The 23,476-nt window shown below is 41.1% G+C and overlaps 1 protein-coding gene across 1 annotated transcript in view; it reads left to right on the top strand.

The window, feature by feature from the left end:
- The first annotated feature begins 1,406 nt into the window (after window positions 1-1,406).
- MMRN1 (multimerin 1) overlaps window positions 1,407-23,476 on the top strand; it is a 54,943-nt gene continuing 32,873 nt past the window's right edge. Inside the window, exons 1-3 of the mRNA XM_056111322.1 lie at window positions 1,407-1,981; window positions 18,392-18,511; window positions 21,354-21,457. Coding sequence (XP_055967297.1) covers window positions 1,407-1,981; window positions 18,392-18,511; window positions 21,354-21,457 — 799 coding nt within the window. The remainder of the gene's footprint in view (window positions 1,982-18,391; window positions 18,512-21,353; window positions 21,458-23,476) is intronic.

Here is a 23,476-nt window from a genome sequence, read left to right as displayed (position 1 = left end):
ACTCGCCTATGAACTATTTTTTTTCGGTTGGAAAAGCTTAATTAAAGTCCAAGAATTAGAGATTTGTTAGAAGTGCAGGATCATAAAACCCATGAAGTATATCTACAATGAAAGACAAATATGAAAGTCTTTGATCAATTTAACTTCCTACTTTTCACAGCTCTTATATAGTCATACTTCAGTAAAAATATAATAAAAGTATTATATATAGGATTTTATTTTAATTTATTTTTTATGTAACTCCACTTTTCTCCAACTATCCCTTAGTAGTAAAATACTAATTACTCTCAACCATGACAAGGTAAGGATTAGGTAAAAAAAGGAAGTAAAAATTTCTATTTTAACTCTTTAATATTGTTTAATATTGTTTCTGGTATAAGTTCTGAGGGCACAACTCAAAGTGTGTACCTTTTATGTCTACATAATTCCTTTGCATATACTTTTCTTTTTTTTTCTATTTCCAAACTATGTTTTTTTATTAAAATTTTTTTAATAGTGAGACATCATGAGGTACAGTTGCAGATTTACACATTTTTGTGCTTGGGTTTCAGTTATACAATGATCAAATACCCATCCCTCCACCGGTGCCCATTTCTCACCACCACGTATCCCAGTATCCTTCCCACCCCCTATACTTTTCTTTTTTGTTATAACATGACGATTAAGATTAGCTTCAAGTAATCCTATAACTAAAGTACATTTATAAAATATAACCACATATTTATTTATTTTTAAAGTTAATGTAAAATTTTAATAAACGTTTGTAGGCCATCAAAAATCAAAAGTAAACAATTTCTATGTAAACTGATTCTGGTGTTTAAGCTTTCTTTTTCATATTTATCTTTTTAATAACTCAACCTGTGATGTATAAAAATGCAGAGACCACAAAAATAAGTTTTTATTATTTATGTATATGCATGCATAAATGCCTTTGAACAAATAGTTATTCTCTGGATGGGAGGGAGTGGAAATGTGTCCCAAAATTTTTTTCACAATATCCTTATAGAAGAACAAAATGTTAATTTCCCAGTTCAGCCCATCCCAACAAAATTCCATATTCTCTGTCATCAATATGACAGTTTCCCTTCAAAATGAGCAATACCTAAAACAAGAGAGAAAAGTTACTTCATGTTTTTCTAATAGATTGTTCTGATAATAATTTGCCCTTAGCTCTGTCAGAGAACCTTCACCGCACCCATAGATCCATCCTACCGGAGGTCATAGATCACACAAAACCTACAGAAACAGGAAATCAAACTTCCTGAGTCCACTGCAAAACACAGAAACCTGTTTCCTCTACACATCTCCAATTGGCAAAGTTCTTGCCTAGTGGATTCAGTGTGGAAGCAACTGTCAAAAGGGTTGGAAGGACTGTTACACATTCTACTTGACTTCACACTACCAAGATGAAGGGGGCAAGGCTGTTTGTCCTGCTTTCTAGTTTATGGAGTGCAGGTGTGGGACTTCACAATACCACACATACTAGGACTACAACACCTGAGGAGAAAAACTTCCAGAGGAACGGAACCTCAACTTCTTACACCGTGAATCAAAGTCTCCAAACGCTGCCAACCACTCACATCATGACACCTGAGACAACCCAGCCTCCTGAGGAAAGAGCTTCTGAAGACAATCTCCTAAAATCAACTTTGCTTCCCACTGAGACTGAAGAACCTCCTGAGTCTAGGAGAAGCCAAACTTTTACCCTCCAAGGGAAGAAAGAAGAGGTGAAGACTCTTGCCCCTCTGAGCAAACCTAGTGCCCAGTTGACACCCAGAGCAGAGTCACTTGTCCTTTCTAATGCTACGTTGGAATTCCTTCAGAGTTTTGCCAGAAAGTCAAGTCAACAAGCCATCTCCCTCAACTCAACCGGAGGCCAGGGAAATCGAGCCCCACGGGAAACCTACCTCAGCAGAGGAGACAACCCTGGAAGGCAAAGAACCAACTTTCAAAAATCCAGTTTTGAAACAACTAGAGGAAAGTAAGACACGTTATTTTTCTCTTTTCCCCTCTAACTATACGGGTTATGAAAGGAGCACACGCACAGCTAAACTAGCTCACTTTCAGAAAATGATTTCATGCTCAAGATGAAATTGAATGGCATTCCAGTTAGACAAGATAATTAAGTGTTGCCTTGTTTAATAGGGAAAAGATGAACAAATAAAAGGCAGCAATTTTATTTTAATTGGAGTAGTCAAAGTCACTTTCAGAGGCACTTGTAACAGAGAGTCACTAACAAATGACATATCACCACAGTAATTGTTTATAGAGGTAATTCAACTCAAGGGTAAATCGATTGTGCCCATAACTGTGTCAACAGTGTGAAAGGGAAAAACATGCTGATATTATTGAGACTTGAGCAGATTTTTAAAATGAGATCCCCTGATATTGAGGAAACTACATTTATCAAGCATATATCGAGAAGAGCTAGGTTGGAATCCAGCCTTGGTTAACTTTTTAACTCAGTAACTGAACAAATCAATTGATCTCTTCAAACCTGTGGAAGTTTCTTAGTTTCCTGATATATAAAATACATATTGATATAGAGAATACCAACAAAATGCATCAACTTTGTGGGGTTGAAATATTAGACTCAAATGAACAGAATGTGTTTAGATGCAGACATCTCACAGAATCGATGTACAAGAAATCAAATTTTGCTAGTATTGTTATGTTGAGTTTTGCCGTGATCATAAAGGTGATGAATAGGAAGAAAGAAATTTTTAGAGGGATATTGATGCAAAGTTCAAGAAAATTCCACAGAATAATTGTTGGAGACTACTAGTGAAATGGCACTTAAAAGAGCATCATTAAACAAAAAGACTTTCAAAACAACACAAATAAAAACCACCTGTGAAAAGCACAGGGCAATTCCTTATTATTTTAATGTTCAGATTTTTCTGTATGTTCAGAATAGTAGCAGCTTAGTTTTATAAAGCCATGCTTTTCAAGTACCTTTTGCCTATTGGACAATAGTTATAGGATGCATAGTAATAGCTCAGTTAAGCAACTGAGGTAAGCATTGATACCAGTTATATTAAAAAAAGGTCAATTATAATAACAGTGAATTTTTCTCTATTCACTGTTGTGCTAAAACTATTGTTGACAAAGAAAGAATGCAAGTATGTAGGTTCATTTCAGTGTATTTGAGTTATTCCAAATCCATTCTTATCATAGTTAAAGGTGATGGAACTTTTTAATAAGTCAATAAATCTGATTAAGCTAAAACAGCATATTCCCCGGGTAGAATTTGAAACAATCCCAATTTGCATAATAAATGCTACAAATTTAGAAAAGGTTTATCTTGAGATTGGTAGATTTTTATCTACAACAGATATTTTTCATGTAATTTAAACCTCACATTAAAAAATAAGAGGATTTTTGTCTATAAAATAATAACAAATGCCAATTACTGAGAACCTAAGTCACTCAAATAGTCATTTCTGTTCATCACATTGTGTTAGTGTTTGTCATTTCATTTTTAAACCAATTACATCTAACTCTTGGGCACTTGAGAAATTATTGTGAAATGTTTAGAGATATCTGTCAAAAGGTTTTTCATGAAATAAGAAATGTGATTAAAAAAAGGGGCAATTCAAATAAAAATGTCACTCAAATTTCATATAGCACATATGAAGTATATAGTTTGAGTCAAATAGTAAAACAAGTGATTTATAGTAATAGTGAATTTTTCCCTATTCACTATTTTACTAATACTATTGTCGACAAGGGAAGAATGCAAGTATAAAGGTTCATTTAGAATTACATTTAGGGTTGGTAGTTAATAATCTAATACTCATTTCAAATGTTAGCTGGCTTCTTCAAGGGTCTCGTTCTCAAAATCTGAGAACCCACTCAGTTTACTTTCTGATTGCTTATTCATATTTATTTTGTGCCCAGCACCTTGCTAGGATCTAGAAATGGGTGATATTTTCAAAATAAGAATAGTTCTTGCTTCCAAATAATGTCACATAACTAAAGCACCAGCATACCTGACAGATGTTTTCAAATTGCATACATACTCAGGGGAAACAGATGTTTAAGGTGTAACCTGCTGTCAAACAGAACTCTACCCATGAAATTTCCAATAACTCCAACTTAATTTTAGATGCAAGTACCAACCACACATAGAGATTCCCCAAGCTGAGATCTTGAGAGACAGTCTGAAATTCCCTTTTGGTAATCTTCTCCATAAAGTCTAAGACTTCTTATTCAGTATGTCCATGCAACTAATTATGGTGTTAGAGAAAAGTTAACTCTTCCGGACCTAGTGCTGATGCAAAGAAGGTTTATGTTTTTGTTTTTTAATATTGTCACTTTATTTGAAAAGATTAGTAACAAATACTTCGTAGGGTTAATTCTTGGTGATGTTAGTACGATGAACACATACACACATTCAACTAAATACGTATTGCGACTAATCATTTCCGTAACTCCGTTAGGAAGATTCTAGCACTCTTGGGGTGAAGGAGGGCTCCCCCAGTATGCCAAGGGTGTCTCGAGAGCCACAGACCCATGAACAACGACTCAGGCCTGATGGTTTGCTGTTCCCTGGATCAGTGGTGTGTTGCTCCGTTTCAGTCCTGCCTAGGCTGGTGTTTCTCTAGGGTCTATGCGATGCTGAATCAAATGGGGCCGCTCCCGGCCTTTGAGCTATCTTCCCTGTTATCATTTCTTTGCAGAAAGATTAAGTAACTAAGGTCACTTCATGAGTAAATACCAGTGTAAATATTTAAACCCAGAGAGGTTGGCATCAGGGAGCTCGCTCTCCTCCCCACGCCTTCATCAGGAATAGCCTAGGACCCAAGTGGGCAAACGAGCCTGACCCCTGAGCTCACTGTCTAGTTTCTGAGTCTCTTCAGCAGATGAGTCTCACATCCAGCTGGATCCCGCCTGGCTGGCATCAGGCCCCTGCTGTGTCGGCAGCTTCATCTTCCTCTTGGCCCTGTGCTGTCAAAGTTCTCTGACTGCACCCTGCTGTTTGGTTCCTGCCTCTGTTCCTCGCCTGCCTCTTGGAGCTTCTCTCCCTGCCCTCTCTTCATTTCTCTTCTCCTGGTTTTTGTTGTTAGGCCACGTCCAGCAGTGCTCAACGGGTCACTCCTGGTTTGTACTCAGGGATCACTCCTGGAAGGCCTCCAGGGAACTATATGCAGTGTCTGGGGCTGAAGGTGGACCTAGCACTAGCACTGTCCTCCTGTTGTTCATTGATTTCCTCGAGCGGGCCGAGTAACGTCTCCATGGTGAGACTGGGTGTTTGGCTCCATGGTGTTTGGCATCTCGAATACGTCACGGGTAGCTCTCCAGGCTTTGTCGTGCGGGCAGATGCTCTCGGTAGCTTGCCGGGCTCTCCAAGAGGGGTGGAGGAATCGAACCCGAATCTGTTGGGTCGGCTGCATGCAAGGCAAGCACCCTACCCACTGTGCTATCGCTCGAGCTGGGCCAGGCACATTTAAGGCAAGCTCCCTAGCTGCTGTGCTATCTCTCCAGCCAGAGTCTTCTTTTCTTCTCATTCATTTCTTTCACGCTTAATAAAAATGCATTCAAAAAATTTTCTCAGGCTTTAAGTATCACTTGTGTTACCACAGTTCTCTTTAATGCTACCACTACACTGACAACAGTGTATGATAATTATAGTGAAAATGTGACCTTGAAGATAGAGAAATAAATATTTTCTGTGCTTGCAAAGTCTCTGTCTCCGAGAAGGCACCCAGTGAAAGATTAGTAAGCAGAATGTAAGCATAGATCGGTTTGTGGGCGTGTCAAGAATGTTTTTCCAAATAAATCATTGCATTTCTCTCTTTTAAAGAAAACTGATTGAGATCCCTAGAGATAGTTCAGGGTATAGCCTTCTTTTGGTGCTTGCCTTGCGTGCAGCTGAACTGGGTTTGATCCCTGGTGTTGTGTAAGGTTCTCTGAGCACTGCCAGGAGTCGCTCCTAAACCCGGAAATAGGGACAGCCCCTGAACACTACCAGTATGGCCCCGTCTCTAATTAATGGGGGATAAACTTTGTGATGTTTTTGTTGTTATTATCTTTCTCACTGTTCTTGATATCTCATAGTTGTGTATTTGCTGGTTTTGTTTTTTGCTTTCTGTTTTTGGGCCACCAAGCTGTCTGCTAAGATGTGCTTTTGACTCTGCATTCAGGACTCACTCCTGGTGGTGCTCAAGAGGTCATACATTGTGCCAGGGCTCGAACCCTGGTCAGCCATATGCAAGGTCAAGTGCCCTACCTGCTAAACTACCTCTCAGGCCCTCATAGTTATTCTTATTAGAAGAAATTATTATTATATATAGTATAATATTTATATTATATATGATTTCTCTGGCATATTTTGGTCTCATCTTGTCCCCTTTCTTGTTTTAGCATTGCAGGAACTTTTGCATATCTCAGAGCTGTGGTTTGCTCTCTGGCAGAATGACAGTTGGTTAGTGACCCAGCAACTTAAAACAGGCAGGATAAAAAAGAAGAAACTAGGCTGAACGTAACTGTGCATTGAACATTTATTTTCTGAAGAACTCATCTGCTCCCACTTTGCTGTTGTTCAGGATGAACCTATAAACAACAGTAGCAAAGACCTGTCCTGCCCTCGGGGATCTTATCCTTCACTAAAGCCCTGGAGGGGAACAGTCCACACAAATACCGATATTGAACAAAAATGGTGCAAACCTTGGGCATGAAGCTTATCCAGTAACAGCAGAGGGCCAGGAGGCTCTGTGTTCCCCAGGATGAACAAAGAGTGACCTTGGCCAACCTGCTGTTAACGTCTCCCACGTTCCTAGCCGGGTATATCTGTTCTTCAACCTTCACCACCAGCTTGGTGCATGCTAAGAAGGAATCTGCAGTCCATCCTTGACATTCCTTCTTCCTCCTAGCTCCCTTCAATCTGTGGTTTAGTTCACTGTCACTGTCCTCCCCCGCGGTTCATGGATTTGCTGGAGCGGGCACCAGTAACATCTCCATTGTGAGACTTGTTGTTACTGTGTTTGGCATATCGAGTACGTCACGGGGAGCTTGTCAGGCTCTGCCAGGCGGGCGGGATACTCTCGGTAGCTTGCTGGGCTCTCCAACAGGGGTGAAGGAACTGAACTCAGGTCAGCTAGGTTGGCCACCAGCAAGGCAAATGCCCAACATCTGTGAGTAAAGGAGGAAAGAGGAAGCACCTTCCTGCTGTCCCCATCACAGTGAGGCTGGGGACGTGTGAGTCACTGGCAGATTGAGTGTCCCCACCAGCCGCGCTGGCGTCTACACTGTGTGGGAACTGGTTCCCACCTCCTGAGTTCTGGGTGAGCAACGAGACTCAGGCATCGAGGAATCCCTCTTCCTAACCCCCACCCTTTGCGCTCGTAGAATAGTTTCAGGAGGAGATAGAAAGTGATGTCCAACAGTTTTGTTTTGGGCTGGAGCGATAGTCCAGCAGGTAGGGTGTTTAACGCCCTGTGAACAGTCGACCCGGTTTGATCCTCGGCATCCCACATTGTCCCCAGAACACCACCAGGAGTGCTTCTTGAGTGCAGAGTCAGGAGGAACCCCTGTGCATCGCTGGTTGTGTCCACAAAACCAAACCAAACCAACAAAAAAGTTCTCTTTCCAGAAAAACCAGGTCAGAGGGGAGAGACACGGCCCCAGGGAGAGAAAGGATACTGTTCCAGAGAGAACAACTCATCTCAGAGGACAAAGCCCAGTGGGTTTGGGGAATGGGTTCGAGATGCATTTTCTCCTAGTCCTGGGGTTCCTATAGACAGAGCCATTAACCTGGGTGTTGTCCCAAGGGAAGAGTCTTGGGTCCAGCCTTTGTCAGACTCTTACAGCCTTTTTAAATTTTTTTTTAATTTTTATTAGTGAAACACCATGAGGTACAGTTGTAGACTTACAAATTTTTGTGCTTGGGTTTTGATTACATAATGATCAAATACCCATCCCTCCACCAGTGCCCATTTTCCACCACCATGGATCCCAGTATCCCTCCCACCCCCGTTCCCCCATCCCACCCTGCCTCTGTGGCAGGACATTCCCGCTTGTTCTCTCTCTCCTTTTGGGTGTTGTGGTCTGTAAAAGAGGCATTGAGTGGCAATCATGTTCGGTCTATAGTCTACTTTCAACATGCATCTCCCATCCTGGAAGGATCCTCCAAACACCCTTTATTTGGTGCTCCCTTCTCTATCTGAGCTGCCCTTTCCCCTAGAATGCCCGGCTGGCCTCTAAGCCATGGAGTAATCCTCCTGGTACTGACCTTGGCTCTTCTTGGTTATTAATCTATTTTGTTACTTTATGTCCCCCAGATGAATGCGATCTTTTTGTGTCTCTCTCTCTCTGACTCATTTTGCTTAGCATGATACTTTCCATGTAGTACCACTTGTATGTAAATTTCATGACTTCTTACAGCTTTTTAAATCTCTGAGAGAGTCCCTTTCCTGAGGGCATCCACCCAGCCCCTGGAAGTGCCACACTTTTGCATCTCTAAGAGCTCAGTGTTTGCATCTAAATAGGTTCCTACAAAGTACTGTAGCACTGTCCTCCCATTGTTCCTGGATTTGCTCTAGAGGGCCCAGTAACATCTCCATCATGAGACTTCTTGTTACTGTGTTTGGCATATGAATACGTCAGGGTTAGCTTGCCAGGCTTTGCCATGTGGTAGATACTGTTGGTAGCTTGCCGGGCTCTCTGAGAGGGGCGGAGGAGCAAAAGTCTGGTGGGTGGGGCCTGGCCTGCCACTTGGGCTCGGGGCTGGAACCAAGAACAAACCCTTGAGCCTCCCAGAGTCTGAAATCAGCCCTGACACTGCTCGTGGCCCAGAGAATAAAGCAGCCAAACCACTCACCTCAGGGTACCTTCCAGTAACTGTGTTGAGCCCTAGAAACCTTGGGGTGGGGGCCAGGGCCGGGACTTGAGCCCCTAGAAACCTCAGTTTTGTAAATAGTATCCTTTTCTTAGCCTTGGAAAGTTGTGAAAGTATCTCAACAAAATTGAGAAAAATAAAAAAAAAATTTTTTTGAGAAAAATGACCCATTATTGGGTCTATTTTTAGAGTTCAAAGCAGAAATCAAGACTGCAGATATCTATTTGGGAAATACAGTTTTTTTTTTTTACTTTTTGGGTCACACATGGCGATGCACAGGGGTTCCTCCTGGCTCTGCACTCAAGAGTTACTCCTGGCGGTGCTCAGGGGACCATATGGGATGCTGGGAATCGAACCCGGGTAGGCCGCGTGCAAGGCAAACGCCCTACCTACTGTGCTATCTCTCCAGCCCCAGTTTTGTTGTGTTTTAATGGGAAGAGAGTAAGGCAGAAACTTGGGGTAGCCCAACTTTTTCACTTCTTCTATTGTTTCATTTTGTTTAGTGTTAAAATGGTTAGGATAGTTAAAATCTGGCAAAATGTTACTTTAAAATGACAGAAGAATGGGTTGGAGAGATAGTAAAGGGAGAAAGGCATTTGCCTTGTATGCGGATAAGTAGGATTCCAACCGGGCACCCCATAGGGTCCCCTGAGCCCTAGGAGGGGTGATCCCTGAGTGCAGAGCCCAGAATAAGCCTGGAACACTTCTGGGTGTGGGGCCAGATTTAAAAAAGCCAGAAGATAAATAAAGGTAGAAAACAAAACAGAACAAATGTTTGCTATCTGATAATATAATTTCTTTTAATATATCTTTTGGGACTGGAGCGATAGCACAGCAGGAAGAGCGTTTGCCTTGAATGCGGTCAACCCGGGTTCAATTCCTCCGCCCCTCTCCGAGAGCCCAGCAAGTATCTCGCCCACACGGCAGAGCCTGGCAAGCTCCCAGTGACGTATTCGATATGCCAGACACAGTAACAACAAAGTCTCCAATGGAGACGTTACTGGTACTCGCTCCAGCAAATCGATGAACAGCGGAGGACAGTGCTACAGTGCTATATATCATTTTAGTTGCTTTTTATTTTTCAAAAAGCCACATAATTTTGCTTTATGTACAGACAGGCTGCTTTATTGATACAGAGCAATAACTCAGCGTGTATGGGGTTTGCCTTGGATATGGCTGACCTAGGTTCAACCCCTGGCATCCCACCCAACACCCCCAGGAGTAATTCCTGAGCACAGAGCAAGAAATAACCCATGAGCATTGCCAGATATGATCCAAACACCAAAAACAAAACAAAACAAACCACAGGAAACTACAACCCCCAAAATAGACAAGTTGAACTAAATGAGCTGTTCTCAATACTTTCAGTGGAACACTTATAAAAAGACCTAACTATTTTTTTTTCTTTTTGGGTCACACCCGGTGATGCACAGGAGTTACTCCTGGTTCATGCACTCAGGAATTACTCCTGGCAGTGCTCAGGGGACCACATGGGATGCTGGGAATCGAACCCGGGTCAGCCACGCGCAAGGCAAACGCCCTCCCCACTGTGCTATTGCTCTAGCCCCAAAGACCTAACTATTTTTAACTCTTAAATTGCAAAGATTGGTAAAGTAATTCTGCCTTCGTACTATTCAATTAGTTGACAATAAACAACAGGGAGATTTTCAGATGTGAAAAATCTGATGTATTCTTGTACCCTGTTCAGGTCGCTGGTTACGAAAGGCGCTAGACTGAGCCACTTAGAAACAGCAACACTTGTTTCTAGCAGCTCCAGAATCTGAAAATCCTAGTGCAGTTTGTCTGAGGATGGATGAAAGTCTTGTCTGTTTTGTCTCTACGCTCATTATGTCTGAAAAGATGCCTGGGTCTCTTTGATGGGGCACTAATCTTGGGTGAGTGGTTTTTCTTTGGGAGGGGCTACCAGGGATGCTCCCGGCTCACTCCTGGCAGTGCTCAGGGGACCATATCAGAGGCCGAGGATCAAACCCAGTCAGCCTGTGCAAGGCACGCCCCTCCCCTTTGGACTCTTATTCCGAAGCTCTGCCCTCTTGTACTGTTCTTCTAAAGGCCAGTCTTACCTCCAGCCTTTGCAATCTGGGGAAAATGATCCACAAATATTCAATACTTAACATGCACACTGCAATTTTATTTTCAGAAGGTCTAGATACATCTAAAGGGGCCGGAGAGATAGCACAGTGGGGAGGTCGTTTGCCTTGCATGTGGACGACCCGAGTTCAATTCCCAGCATCCCATATGGTCCACTGAGCACCGCTAGGAGTAATTCCTGAGTGCAGGGCCATGAGTAAACCCTGTGCATCTCAAGGTGTGACTCATAAAAACTAATAATAATAATAATAATAATAATAATAATAATTGCATGTGAAGTGGCTTATCCTCACATTCTTAAAAAAAAGTTACAGAGAATGATGCCAAGGATGTAGTAAAGTGAATAGGACAGATGGCTTGCTTGTGGCTCACCCAAGTTCAATCCTGGGCACCCAGTGTGGTCCCTAGAATTCGGCAAAAGTGATCCTTGATCACGGCCCTGAGTTAAGCCCTGAACATGTGGTTTGAGCACAGAACAACAACAGTAATCCTGCAGAAAACACCCTTTAATGTTAAAGAGTGATTTTTAAAAGAATTTCCTTTGGAATTAAATGTATTTGTTCCATTATTACGAGTGACAATAATAAACAAATATATTCTGCATCTCATTTTTTCCCTACGAATAACTTCCTTTGATTTTATTTTTTTGCTATCTCTACACAGTAGATCACTGCTGAATATATAAAGATTCAGTTTGCTTACATACCAAAAGTGACTGAGTGTTTATACAATGAACTTATATAAGTTTGAATGAGTATGCTTGCATAAAGTTTAAATGAAAAGTTTTTCCATTTTCACACCCGCTGTTTTTACCTTTAGACAGGAAAATGTGTTATTTAAAAAATTGCTATTTGGGAAAAAACATGTTAAAAGCATTTGTTTACAGAAACAACATAAAACATCACAGTTAGTCTGCCTTTTAAGTGTTTTTGCGGTCTGAGCACTGGAGAAGACTGACATCTACTGGAATAGAAGTAATTTGCACTGTCCTGGATATCAGAGAAGTCGGTGTGTGTTTTGTGTGTTTGTTTGTGTGTGTGTGTGTGGGGGGGGGGGGTGGTGATCGGCAGGGCAAATAAATAAGTTAGTGGTCCCCCGAGATAATACACAAAGGGTAAGGTTGAGTCCAGTTGGATCCCCAGGGCCACAAACATACACACATACATCCCCTGAGCACTGTCAAGAGTGAATTTTGGGGCTGGAGCAATAGCACAGTGGGTAGGGCATTTGCCTTGCACGCGGCCGACCAGGGTTTGATCCCTGGCATCCCTTAGGGTCCCCTGAACACCACCAGGAATGATTCCTGAGTGAAGAGCCAGGAGTGACCCCTGAGCATCTCTGGGTGTGACCCAAAAAGCAAAAAAAAAAAAAAAAAAAGATTTAATCCTGAGCACAAAGCCAAGAGTAAACGCTGAGTGCTGTGGGGAAAAGGTCAAAACCAAAACAAGGGGCTGGAGCAATAGCACAGTGGGGAGGGCGTTTGCCTTGCATGCGGCCGACCCGGGTTCGATTCCCAGCATCCCATAGGGTCCCCCAAGCACCGCCAGGAGTGATTCCTGAGTGCAAAGCCAGGAGTAACCCCTGAGCATTGCTGGGTGGGACTCAAAAAGAAAAAAAAACCACCAAGAATTAGGTAACATGGATACACCAAAGTAACTTAAAGAATCATTGCTCATAAATTATATATGTTCCACATCCCTGGCTCAGTGCAGTTCATTAAAATGTGCTGCCGCTGGCCATGAGACTTGGTGTAGAGATGTATCAACACCCGTGCCCGCGTTGGCATGGGGACACACACATCTGCGTCCCCTAAAGCTCTACCAGCCTGGCATTGCACATGCCCAAGAATGGCAGCGCTGGGCATCTGTAGTCCCCTCGCACCAGAACTCACCCCACTGTACCCAGTGTGAAAAGCAAAACCAATGAGGCTGGATGACAAGATTTTTAATCGCAAAAGTTGGTCTGTAAAAGTTTTTTTTTTTTTCTTTTAGCTTCAACTAACCAGAAAATTAAAGTAGCATAAATTTCCTCTGAAAATGACCGGAGTATGATTGACTTTGAAAATTTGTTTTATGTGATTATTTTAGAAAACAAATTCTTCCCTTCCACTTAAAATATCTTCTAGTATTTGACAAAGGAGGAGCGTGATCAATTGGACAGCTGGTAGGACACTTGCCTCACCTCACACACAGCCCACCTGGGTTCCATCCCCAGCACCCTATATTGTCCCCAAGCTCAGCCAGGAGTGATCCCTGAGCACAGAGCCAGGAGTAAGTATTGAACACTGCCAGGTCTGCCCCACCCCATCCCCAGGCCAAAAAAAGGAAAAAATTTTAAAAAGGAGTGAACTATATAGTTAGAGGGAAAAACATAACACGTTGTTCAAAGAATGACTTACTAAGATCATCCAGGTGAAGCTATTTTTGGTTTGGGGTCACATTTTTTAAATTTGCCCCATCAAAAAAAGAGGCAGGGCCGGACTGATAGTACAGTTGGTAGGGCATTTGTCTTGCTCTTGGCTAACCTGGGTTCGATTCCCATAAGGCCCTTGAACCCGCCAGAAGTGATCCCTGAGCACAGAGTCAAGAGCGACTTCTTTCTTTTTTTTTTTTTCTTTTTTGGGTCACACCCGGTGATGCACAGGAGTTACTCATTCACTCAGGAATTACTCCTGGCGGTGCTCGGGGGGACCATATGGGATGCTGGGAATCGAACCTGGGTTGGCTGCGTGCAAGGCAAACACCCTACCCACTGTGCTATAATTCCAGATCCACCAGGAGCAACTTATGAATATCATCAGGTATGGTATAAAATCAGAGAGAGAGAGAGAGAGAGAGAGATCTTCCCTATAAAAATGTGCTAATTGTTAGAAGTCCCAAGGTTTGCTCTATTCTGTTCCATTTTCCTCTTATTCCTCTGTGAATACCTAAGGTTATATCAACAAATGATGATAAGAATAGGGTTGGGGCAATAGTAAAGTGAGTAGGGCACTCTCCTTGCAAGCAACCTACTCAGGACACCCCTTATGGCCTCCTGAGCCTGCCAGGAGCAGAGCCAGGAGTAAGCCCTGAGCATCGCCAGGTGCTGCCCAAAACCAAAACCAAAATGAAGAAATTATAAGAAATGAAGTCCTAAAACTTTCCAATTAATCAAGTCTCCACCCAGTCATGAAATCTCTTCCTGAGAAAAAATTGCATTCCATTTTCTCATTAATTTCAGTGAGCATCCCCAGGATTTGCAGTTTTTGTGTTCTTGTGTCAGTTCCGTGATAGATTATCAGTGACCTGACACTCAGGCTATCAGTATGGAAAGTTAGGCTGAGTCTTTTACAAAATGCATGACATGAAATTTATTAATTTGTAATATAAAGAGCTTTGTAGTGATGATAGCAATTCTTAGGGTTTTTTCCTCTCTTCTTTTCTTCTTTCTTTCCTTCCTTCTTTCTCTTTCTTCTTTCTTTCTTTCTTTCTTTCTTTCTTTCTTTCTTTCTTTCTTTCTTTCTTCTCTCTTATTTCTTTTTCTTTTTTTCTGATTTTCCTTCCTTTCTTCCCTTCTCTCTCTTCTTTTTGTTTTTTTTCTGGGGGGCTCACCCAGCAGTGCTCAGAGCTTACTCCTGGCTCTGTGCTCCAGCAGTGCTGGAGGTGCTCATGGGAAGTGTATGTGGTGCCTGGGGTTAAACCCAGGTTGGTAAGGCATGCACCTTACTTTCAGCGCTATCTCTCCCACCCTGTCCTTTATTTTTTAAAGAAAACATCTTTCTTTTGGTCATTATTTAGCTTTTTTTTTCTGCTTTAGACCATTGTCAGTTCAGATTAAAAATGGGTATTATTGGGTCATGATCTGATCAGGGTGTGCTTCAAAGGACAATTTAATCAAATTCTTTTGATGTAGTCTTTAAATTCAGTTATTTAAATGAATCTTTACTCCCTGTGAGACTGAACCCTCTAAAGAATTTAATTGTCAGTATGGGGTAAAAGTGCCACTGGGGGGGGGGGGGTGGGAGATAAACCAGCACAGCGGGGAGGGTGTTTGCTTTGCACGCAGCTGACCCAGGTTCAATTCCCAGCATCCCATATGGTCCCCTGAGCACCGTCAGGAGTAATTCCTGAGTGCATGAACCAGGAGTAACTCCTTTGCATCGCCGGGTGTGACCCAAAAATTAAAGAGGGCCAGAAAGGTGGTCCAGGGGGGTTGGTGCTCGCTGGCCCTGCACACAGCTGGGGAGCGCTTGTGCTCTGGCACAGGCTACGGTCCCCTGACCACCACCAGCAGTGACCCCTGGGTATAAAGCCAGGCATGAACCCCAGGCGCTACTGGTTCTGTCCCTCCCCCCCCCAAAAAAAAACCCTGATTATTTACACTTTCCTTCATTTATTATCTGCAAGATGTAATTATGTAAGTGAAAATTAAATATCCCCCTTTGGGGGGCTTTGGGGCCACACCCTGCTGTTTTCAGGGCTTACTCCTGGCTCTGTGCTCAGGTATTGCTCCAGGCAGGCCTCAGGAACCGTATGTCGTGGAAGAGATGGAGCCTGGATGGGCCACGGTGAGACAGTTCCCTGACCTCACCTTGCTACCTCACCTGCCGCCAACTCTCTTATTTTACAAGTTCTGAAAGTTGATCTCTTGCTCATCAATAACTGAACATGTTTTCTGCCTTTTTCCTAGAATAAACTATTCATTTGGAACATCCAAGAAATCATGCAAGTTTCTTTCTTTCTTTCTTTCTTTTTTTTTAGTCCATATTGGTGCACAAGCAGAGTTAGGACCCTTAAGGAGAATCCCAAATGCAGATGAAGTTTAAGGGTTACAGCCATGTGGAAAATGGAACACTGGAAAGCGATGGCCTTCTCCCAACCATGGTCATCGGTCTGGGAAGGCACCGCAACTTCTTGATTTAAGCTAAAAGCTTGCAAAGGATCACTCCATTCACCTTTATACTGTCTGATATTCTTCTAAGCTTAATGTTCTACTTTAAAGTTAATTTTGGAAGATAATTTGGTTTTGAAATGTTGCTTGATATCCCATTAATAAGAATATTTCATTAGCAGCACAAACTTCATTCTGAATCCTACCAGGTACTTGTTAGCTGTGGTTATAGATCTGATTTATTCTGGATCAAAGTTTGCTTTGACTCATAGACAGCCTGCAGACCTGCTTTTTCCCCTACTCAACTGTGTTAGATGTGAAATTATTTTGCTGGTTAGGATTTTAATAAGTGGACTTAGTCTCACAAATAATATTTATATATTCATAAAGTATTCATCTATCAACCATCTCTCTTTTTCAAAGCCCAGAGTATATAGACTGGTAATTTTTTTTCTGTCCCTTACTCACTCCGCTTTCTCATCATTCACCAATGTTTAGCTATTTAACTGCATTTGTTGAAGTTAGTCATTCTCTGTTATTAGAATAATCAGTGGATTTACGTGGGAAACCTAATTTTTAAAAACATCCTTTTTTTGTAATTCTATCAATTTTGAATCTTTTTGTTTTTATTGGGTCGCCAATACTTTGGGGTTTCTAGTTCTTTTAGTTCTTCTTGGTTTTCCAGTTCTTTGTTTCACATCATTTGGCCTCAAATTCCACCATGCTTTCAAAAAATGTGCCAAAGACTCTGTTTATGCAACTGACTTCTCTTTATGGCACCAAATATTTCATCTTTTCATTCAAAAAACTCCTTTGCAAGAAACTGGATGTTTATCTGCTTTGGACTGATTAATCACTGAGTCAGATGGATTCATAGAAGAACATTAGGTCCTTAAGTGTCCAAAATATTACAAAGCAAATGCTAACTAACTTCTGGAGGGAAAGGTTATGAAATAATTTTTATAAAAAGAATTCCTCAAAGATAAAGTCATGAAATTTACACACAAGTGGTACTACATGGAAAGTATCATGCTAAGCGAAATGAGTCCGAAAGAGAGGGATAGACATAGAAAGATTGCATTCATCTGGGGGATATAAAGTAACAAAATAGGAGATTAATACCCAAGAATAGCCAAGATAAGTACCAGGAGGTTTACTCCATAGCTTAGAGGCCAGGTGGGCATTCTAGGGAACTGGGCAGCTCAGATAGAGAAGGGAGCACCAAATAAATGGTGTTTGGTGCGTTAATCTAGGCCATCATGTCTGCCCGGAGGGGAAAGGGTGTTGCTCCCTTCTGCCCTCCTCCCTCTGGAAAGAAAGATGGCGGCCACATGGGAGCCTTGTGGACAGCAGGTATGAGCCTGTGGTGTGGGGGCGACTAAAACCTCATGGGAAGGGGGGCGTTCCGGTCCATCCTTCACGCCCTACCGAGGTCACCAGTTGCCCCCCGCGAGCGGCTCTCCAGCACGGCCACGGCCCCAGAAGCACAAGGACTTAATGCAGAACCCAGCAGCTTGGAGCAGAAAAGTGAATGGACTATGCATTAATCCAGGCCATCATGTCTGTCCGGAGGGGAAAGGGTGTTGCCCCAGTCACCCTCTCCTCTCTGGAAAGAAAGATGGCAGCCGCATGGGAGCCTTGTGGACAGCAGGTATGAGCCTGTGGTGTGGGGGCAACTAAAACCTCATGGGAAGGGGGGCATTTCGGTCCGCCCTTCACGCCCTACTGAGGACACTAGTTGCCCCCCATTAGCGGCTCTCCAGCACGGCCACGACTCCAGAGCACAGAAACCAATTTCTTAACTATCTGACTTTCAGTAGAAATACTTCCAGGGTCAATAAGTAAAATAGCAGAAATCCAAAACCAACATTTAATTCTTGAACCCAGCTGTAGAAAGCAAATCACTTCACAATGCTTTTTCAGCATGTCTGATTGGGGGGGGGGGGTAAACTCTAAATAATAGTGGTGAATCTTTTATTGAAACAATGAATCTAATAAAAGCCGATAGAGTGTTAACTAGAATTCATCTGCCTCACAGGGACTGGGAGGGGTGGGGGGTGGGTTTTTATTGGGTTCTTCATGGTAAAAAATAAGCATTGGTAAAGGGAAATGTGTTTGATATTTGCATGACTGAGACCTAAACCTGAAAGCTTTGTAACCTTTCCCACGGTGATTCAATAAATAAATAAATAAATAAAAATAAAGGGTGTTTGGAGGATTCTCCCAGGAGGGGAGATGCATGTTGAAAGTAGACTACAGACCAAACATGATTGCCACTCAATGCCTCTTTTGCAGACCACAACACCCAAAAGGAGAGAGAGAACAAAAGGGAATGCCCTGCCACGGAGGCAGGGTGGGATGGGGGATGGGTGTGGGAGGGATACTGGGATCCATGGTGGTGGAAAGGGCACTGGTGGAGGGATGGGTACTCGATCATTGTATAATTGAAACCCAAGCACAAAAATTTGTAAGTCTACAACTGTATCTCATGGGATTTCACTAATAAAAATTTAAAAAAAAAAAGAATTCCTCTTCATGGTTACTTTTTCCTAACCAAGCGTGTTTCTCCCCTAGGAACTGGTGTGCTTATGTACACACTCGATTGTCTCCTACGGTGGTACTGGATCACCAGGTCACACATGTTCCAAGTGGAAAAGCACCTTGTGGCTGGCTCAGAGGCTCCTGCCCTCAGAGGTAAATATTTTTCTTGGAAATAATCACTGCTTTCACCATAACCATATATGACCTATGATATAGTAAATTAATCACCCCCGGTTACATATGCATGGTAAGGTCAGAGGAAGGTCACCCTATCAAACTAGATGAGTGATCTTGAGAAAGTTAAAGACAGACACTAACAACACTAATGATACACATGGTAGGTTTTAGAATATGTAATAAAGCAGTAATCTACTTAGCCTGGTGCCTGGGACTTATGTGAGTCTTCAATAAATGTCAACCTTCATGCTTGTTTTTACTTTTACTATTATAATTACTCCTATCCTGTAACCTAATCAGCCATCCTTTCCTTTAATTCACTGTGAAATTTATACAGAGTCTTAAAATCTTATTAATGACTTCTTTTTTTGTGGGCATAGGCTATGCTATAGCACAGAGAGAAACCCGTAACAAAACAAGGCTCTAATTGCAGTTATGCATGGGAAAGCATTTGAGTGGAATTTTTCTTCTAATGTCTATTTTAATTGCTTCTCGTGGCTTTCATTTCTTTAAAAAATCCTCCATAATTATCCTGGACTATATGATTTAGCAATTGATAAATTCTCTGAATATATTCACTGTAGCTCAGCGAGGGACAGATGCTGATTCAAAAGAAGCTTAAATAAAAACTAAAATTGTTATTCAGGACATGATGTGGATATTAAGCAAATTGTCAGACAGAAAAAGCCCGGCAGTGAATCTGACACCTTGGCAGCCCAGAACAGTGTGCAGTAAGGCTACCTTCAATCCAGGTGTTTTGTTATCTTTGAGGGATAAGTAAGGAGCGTGGTCCAGAGATATAAGCACAGCCCAGGGCTTAGGGAGACCTGATCCTCACTTCCCTTTTTTTCATTTACTCCCTTTGGGACAATTTCCTTGTGGACACATGACACAAGGAACGAATTCTTAATTTTTCAGTCATGAAACGTTTCTCGATTACAATTTCTGACCTTCTGGATTCAAGGCGAGCTTTCGTTTTCTTCAAGCAGTTCAGAATTGTATGTCTTCTATTCTCATCTTTTAACCTCTTTTTATATGGGTCTCTTCATTCAGTCACTTTCTCAGTGCTTAAGCAGTATGTCATCTTTTATTCTATCTGGTGTCCAAGCCACATATACCACATATAAAAAAAAAGCAGCTTATCTTTAGCTACTTGAGTTGAGATGATATTTTACGGACAGAGCTATTTATTGAATATAATGGACCGAAAAGAAATGAAAACCACGAAAAGCAAACCACATATAAATGGTTAGCCTACTCTTAGAGTTGGAAGGAATTGGATAGCTCATTTTTTTTTTTTTGCCTTTTGGGTCACACCCAGTGATGCACAGGGGTTACTCCTGGCTCTGCACTCAGGAATCACCCCTGGCGGTGCTCAGGAGACCATATGGGATGCTGGGAATCAAACCCAAGTTGGCCGCGTGCAAGGCAAACACCCTACCCACTGTGCTATTGCTCCAGCCCCAGCTCATCTTTTTTTTTTTTATCTAGGAGTAACCTCACACATACTTACACATCAAGTTAAAGAAGATAAAATCCAGATATCCTTAAGTCTAGTCTATGATAATGCATTTTCTTCTCACAATAAACAATCCTAGTCATGAAGCACTGCACTGCTTTCTCCACTTAAGTGTATGTGACAAATCCTAAGATAAAAATAAAGATTAACCCACAGAGTATGTATTAAAACATCATATCTACCACTTTTAAGAGTACCTAAGTATTTTCATCTTTCTGTTTCTCACTCCTAAACAACAAATCAGCACTATGATTATAACTTCTTGATGGAACTAATATGAGAATTATAAAGATAATACCTACCCATTCCATATTAGCTAAGAATTAAAGTCACGGGTATAAAAATAATATGGTCCAATATGTTTACAATTTAAAGCATATACCCGGTCTGCAATTTAGCAGATGCACTACTTGTCATAAAGTTTTACCTTCAGAATTTAATATTTTCATTTACCTTTTATGGTTTCTCTCCTGAAATAATATTTTCTCAGATCTCTCTCTCTCTCCCTCCCTCCATCCCTCCCTCCCTTTCCCTTTTTCACCCTCCTCTCTTTCTCTCCCTGAGAAATACTATATGAAATCATATGTAGTATCATTTTACAACTTGGGAGAGAAAGAAATGCAGATTGAAAATGATAGGTTATCTTCGTTTCAATTAGAATCATTGATAAGTGATTTGTTTTAAGTTGTTTGGTACCGAATTGGATAAAAAGCAGGTCTATAAAGATTACCATTAGGGTATAAGAAAATATTGAGAATCAAAGCAAAAACTTTATCCTTGCTAACTATTTCAATGTTGAAATTAAAACACCTTTTAATATTCGCTTAGTGAAAAGCATTATAAAGAGAAAAGCTACAATATCATTAGAAAATATGACAGGTAAAGTTACAAAATCCAAAAGTATAAAGACATAAAATCCCTAATTTTTTAAATATATTTAGGGGGCCGGAGTGATAGCACAGCGGGTAGGGCATTTGCCTTGCATGCAGCAGACCTGGGTTCAATTCCCAGCATCCCATATGGTCCCCCAACACCGCCAGAAGTAATTCCTGAGTGCAGAGCCAGGAGTAACCCCTGAGCATCGCTGGGTGTGACCCAAAAAGGAAAATATATATATATATATATATTTATACATATATATTTAAAGGAATTTAAGTTTAATAGTAATATAAATGAAAGTCATATCATCATCATAAGAGATATACTTTCTATTTATTATATTTCAGGCATCTCCCCAATTACTTTAAGTTAATGAGAGACAGTTTTCCAGTCCCTCCCCTGAATTTCTCTCGTCTCTAGATCTCAGGTCTCGAGTCCTGTCTATAAGATGCAACATAAAATCGTCACCTCATTGGAATGGAAGTGCTGCCCGGGTTTCAGTGGTCACAACTGTCAGATGAAAGGTATGTGCTGACTAATGTCATAATCATAATCAAAACTACGAAACTTCTAAAGAAGGAAAAATTGACTTCAGAGAAGAAATAAATGCATGTTCTCTTTTGAAGTAAGGTTCACGAACATGCCACCAAACTATTGGAACTGTTAACTTTTTGAAAGGTTCTTATTTGCCGTTATAGCCCCCTAAAATCCTACACACTGTTCTCTGATTTCTTCCACTTTTTTGTTGGTTTTATATGAGCAAATGGAGATATGACTATTATCATTTTTGTTCTAATGTTTTGTTCTAGAGATACGTCTTATTAAGATGTCAAAATCTTAATTGCATATTTTTAATTATCATGAGAAGTAACCCTTTGCAAAAATAAGACTACCGTCTAGATTTTTCTCCAGTTCAATTATTTGAAATATTATGCCTATGAGTGCAATTCAACATTAAAGAATATATAAATGGCGCATGAATAATTCTGCTTTCTAAAAATATTGTAATAGAGCCATCATTTCTACCAAGATTTTAAGGTTTTCTGTTCACAAGACTGATCAAATACATGGTAACCCACTGCGCCCTAACATCCATGTGACTATTATTTTTCTTTTGACTTTAAACAGGTTTCCTTTGAAAAATAAGATATGGCATCAGCATACATCTTAAATGAATGAATATTACAAGAAAGTCCATTAGCAGTGGTGGGGAATTCAATCAGCAGTGAAAGAGACTGTGATTAAAAATTAATGTCAGTGTGAAGAAACCATTATGATTCACATTAAGAAAAAGAAAATTGTAATACCAAACCTCCAGGAACCTTGAGGCTCAGTAAGGGAAATTATATATGGTTCTTCCAGCTTATTCAATGCAAATCTGTAGGATAATTACACTGCAATGTTATTTGCTTTGAGTATGGCCTAAATCTCAGAGATGTTATAAAACTTTAGTAGATTTCAGAGTGTCACATGGTTATGTACTAGATAATCAGCTAAACAATTACACACAATATCTATGCCGAAAATATCTAGAACAAGGTAAATTGGCATATTCCCCTAAAAATGTAAATATGATCTTTCCTTCAAAGCACATTTGGTTTTCATGAGGTACACAGATATAACCACAGGGTAAAGCATGTTTATTTCTAGTCTTTCTAGCAGTTAAATTTTCTGATGATATTTAGAATAATCCGTCTGAAGCATAAGATTAGTTTTTACATTCATCTTTTAGCATAAAGGGCTACCTTAGAAAGATGAACTTCATTCTATTTTTAAGATATTTAAGTGCCTGCTTTCCAGAAATTTAAAATGTTATCATGTACTCAATTCCATATAAAGGGCTGAATGAAACATGTGAAGGGGCAAAGCACATCATGAGTTCATGCCGTATGTTTTGACCTTTTTACCCACTGATTAATTATTGATCTCTGCAGTGATAGATACGTGTAAATGAGGGGGGTAGAGGGCCATGACAAATTTCATTAAAATGAAAGAAACAAGGAACAAGAGTCGTTGATGGTTTTGACGATCTACTGTGTGCTTCCCCCTCCCCCCTTCTTCCAGGTATTAAATGAAATACTTAAGTGGAGTCCAAATAGCCTGGCTTTGATTGTTTAATGTTCTAATTGTGTTCTAATTGGAAACAACCTGCGGGTATCCTTGATGTCAGATTTATGACTCATTATCTTAACTCTTTGGTTCTGGTTTTGGACAAACTGGCGAGCTACCGAGTGTAACCTGCTCACACGTCAGTCTGGCAAACTCCCCGTGGCGTACCCAATATGCCAAATACCAGTAACAATGATGGGTCTCATTCTCCTAACCCTGAAAGAGCCTTGAATATGGCACTTTTTTAAAAAAAATCTCAGGGCTAGGATGAAGGAGACGTTACTGGGGCCTGCTCGAGGCAATCGACGAATAGCAGGATGGTCGTGATCGTGATCTTAACTCTTTATTAACAAAAGTGCCCCCCAAATGGTTATGCCCTCTGTCAAGATGCTCTAATCAGAACTAGCCGTCGATGACTTGTCTTCTGATTAGAC

Source organism: Sorex fumeus, unplaced genomic scaffold (assembly GCF_029834395.1).
Source record: "Sorex fumeus unplaced genomic scaffold, SorFum_2.1 ptg000013l, whole genome shotgun sequence".
NCBI classification, from domain to species: Eukaryota; Metazoa; Chordata; class Mammalia; order Eulipotyphla; family Soricidae; genus Sorex; species Sorex fumeus.
Note: the sequence above shows the minus strand (reverse complement) of the source record. Positions and strands in the feature narration are given on the sequence as shown.